The following is a 2,800-nucleotide window of genomic DNA, read 5'->3' on the forward strand; positions in this document are numbered from 1 at the left end:
GAAACCCACAGTCGGTGACGGTGACGCATTCCCATTTTACCCACCGCATTCAATTTTTGCCCTTCCTCGTGCTAATATTGTCCCTGGGGGGCGCCTTACACAACCCACGAGATCCCACAACCCTTGCCCGCGGCCCCCGTTCCGCTGGTGTAAGCGTGGGCCCTTCCCAGCAACCTCATTCTCGTCCTCCGTGCTTTACCGGCCACTGACGGAGAAGGGCATGGTACAACCCGAAAGAGAGAATAAAAAAACAAAGCACTCTTCCCATCCCATCCTATCCCATCCTGATGACCATGGCCAGGAGACCACAGTGCGCAGCCAACAGTGCGATGACGACGCCGGCGTGCATTGCCAAGAACACCCGGCGTCTCTTGGCGACGTGCTGTACACCGTGTACGGTTGCTGACAAGCCGGCCCATCGGAACAGAACAGACAGCAAAGAGTGGTACACACGGCTGCCGAGACTTGGGAAGCGGCGGCGCTTTTGAAGAGGAGGACGAGTCGGCGGCCGCCGTTGTCATTAACGTCAGCGAAACCTAATGATTCCTGTCTTTTTGGCTTCGGGTGGGAGGCGGCGCAGTGCTGTCGTCACATGAGACTGCTCAGCACCTTTGCGGCCTTGGGTAAGCTAGAGGGTGGTGGCTGAGCCGTTGGAGCTCCTCAACCTGTTGTCGGCGAAGCCAGCCGTGGATTACTACCGGCATTTAGAGTTTGAGAACTGTGAACTGCGTATCTAAAAACCGTCCATTTATATTGGTATGAGGCGTCAATACGATATGATTGAGGCTCCAGTCAGCAATTGAGCCTCCCGGTGGGAGCTGAGCGAAACTGCTGGACAACGGAGCTGATGCCGGACTTCTCAAAGTTTACTCTCCATCCTTGTGAGTCCATCGAGGCACGATGGCAGCCGCGCCTTTGGTGTGCTCGGCATACCTGGCCCACGACGTGTAAGTCTGGCATCACCGATGAAATTGCCATTGACGATTCTATACAGCCTCATGTCCGCCGTACGAATCGTGGTTCTCTGCGCAGCTCACGACCGGGCTCTGGTCAAGTGGACCTTGCCAGAATCACTGCCGTCGTTTTCCCCCTTTTTGGCATCATGCTCCTTACGAGCCCTGGCATTTGCTTCCTTTTGTCAAATGATATAGTACAATATACAGCTTTGCTACATAGGGTTCCCCGTCTTCAGTCTCGACTCTAATTTCTGCCCTTGGCGCTGACCGGCTTCACATTCAAGTTGGCACGGGTCGCCGTGCCGAGCTTGTGCAGCCCAAGGCGCTTCTCCCACACGGGCGACCGTCCCTCGACGACGGCAATGATCTCCTCTGCCAGCCTGTGCGCGAACTGGGTTCGGCCGGAGCCCTTGGACGGCTTCTTGTTGACGACGTCCAGGATCCAAGCGAATGCCGCACGTCTCCTCTGACGGACCGCGAGCGGTGCGGGAAGTTCGAGGGGACGACCACCACCGGCACCACCCGGGATGCGACGGATCTTGATCAAGGGCGCGACCGAGTCGACGGCTAGGGTGATGTATAGCACGGGGTTCAACGGGAGGTGCGGCGCCGGCGGCGCGCCGGGGAGGAGCGGGAATCGGGGGTTGAGAATCGGGGGAGGGGATTGTCGGAGGAAGTTGAGGACCATGGCCATGTTCTATCGCACCCCCGTTAGCATACCAACCACCAGAAATACTCCTAGGAAGACCTCACTCTTTGTGCCAGAGACTTCTTTCCATCTCTCATCATAAGGTTCGTCAATTGGTCAATCATCGGGTGGTACCGCGACTTGAGATGGCTGTGCGGCGGCAGAGGCAATACCGGCAGCGGGAACTTGTGTCCCACATGCGCCGCAGGCTTAGGCTTGCTGATTTCCAGCCGGTTCGTCTCCTCCAAATCCGCGACAATGCCTCCGGAGGCAAGAATCTCGAGTTGGCGCTGGGGGTCGCCGTTCGCATTCTGCGGGGGAATAGCACCCTCCTCGTACAGCGCATCCATCTGGGCCTCCGTCAGGCCACCGGGGATTTCTGTGGGCGCCGCCGCCTTGGCGAGCTCTTCGCGCGCGGCAGCCGCCTCCTGTGGTGACCATTGCTCCTCCGGCTTCTCGTCCGCCTGTTGCTCTCTCCATTAGCTTCTTGTCCCCACGTTTCGTCTCCGAGCTTCGTGTGCACCGTACCTGCTGTCCTGCCGCAGACTGGGCATTGGCCGCCGCGGAGGCCGGCACCGGGGGAGCCTCAGACGCAGCAGCGGCGTCTGGTTTTCTCAACGGGGGGATCTGGCTGGGCTCGTCCGCATATCCTCGTCTCGTGGTGGCCCAGGCGAAGGGTTCCTGCCGAGGGGCGGCGGCCAGCGGCCGGGAGCGCAGCGCGAGCGCCCTGCAAGCGGTTCGGAAGCTCGGCCGCAGAGACATGGTCGGCTCTGGTTTTCTCTTCGGGTCGGCCGCGGGTGGGGTGGTTTTGACGGTCGTCAATCGTCGGTCCTCTCGTTGAGTATATATCACAGCCAAGCCCGTGTTCACAAAAATTATTGAACCGCGCGGGTCTTGCAGCTCCACTCACGGCGTGCGCTGCTTACCTACGCTTGGTGCATGTCGTTGCACGGTCCACGTCTAGTTTCCTAGGGCGGGAGCTGGGTGTCGGGCATAGGTAATTCCGCGAACCGTCCTAAAAGTGGAGTCCTGTCCAGACGAGTGGTCAGGCCCGCCGTTCCCGTCTTCTCAAGCTTGGGCCACCGTGCCCCACAACCCCGTCAGCCCCCGGTCAAATCGGGGCAGGGCCGTGCCGTCACCGGCATCCTCCACCTCG

General features: G+C 59.8%; 1 protein-coding gene across 1 annotated transcript; it reads right to left on the minus strand.

The window, feature by feature from the left end:
• Nucleotides 1-1,200: 1,200 nt before the first annotated feature.
• On the minus strand, nucleotides 1,201-2,406 carry COL26b_012151 (uncharacterized protein; the record flags this gene model as incomplete). The annotated part of the gene is made up of 3 exons (XM_053184799.1): nucleotides 1,201-1,653; nucleotides 1,710-2,108; nucleotides 2,173-2,406. 3 exons carry the CDS (start codon nucleotides 2,404-2,406, stop codon nucleotides 1,201-1,203), a joined length of 1,086 nt encoding a protein of 361 aa, XP_053031278.1.
• Between the last annotated feature and the right edge of the window lie 394 nt (nucleotides 2,407-2,800).

The sequence above is a fragment of the Colletotrichum chrysophilum genome (genome assembly GCF_026319265.1).
Source record: "Colletotrichum chrysophilum strain AFK26 chromosome Unknown scaffold_164, whole genome shotgun sequence".
NCBI classification, from domain to species: Eukaryota; Fungi; Ascomycota; class Sordariomycetes; order Glomerellales; family Glomerellaceae; genus Colletotrichum; species Colletotrichum chrysophilum.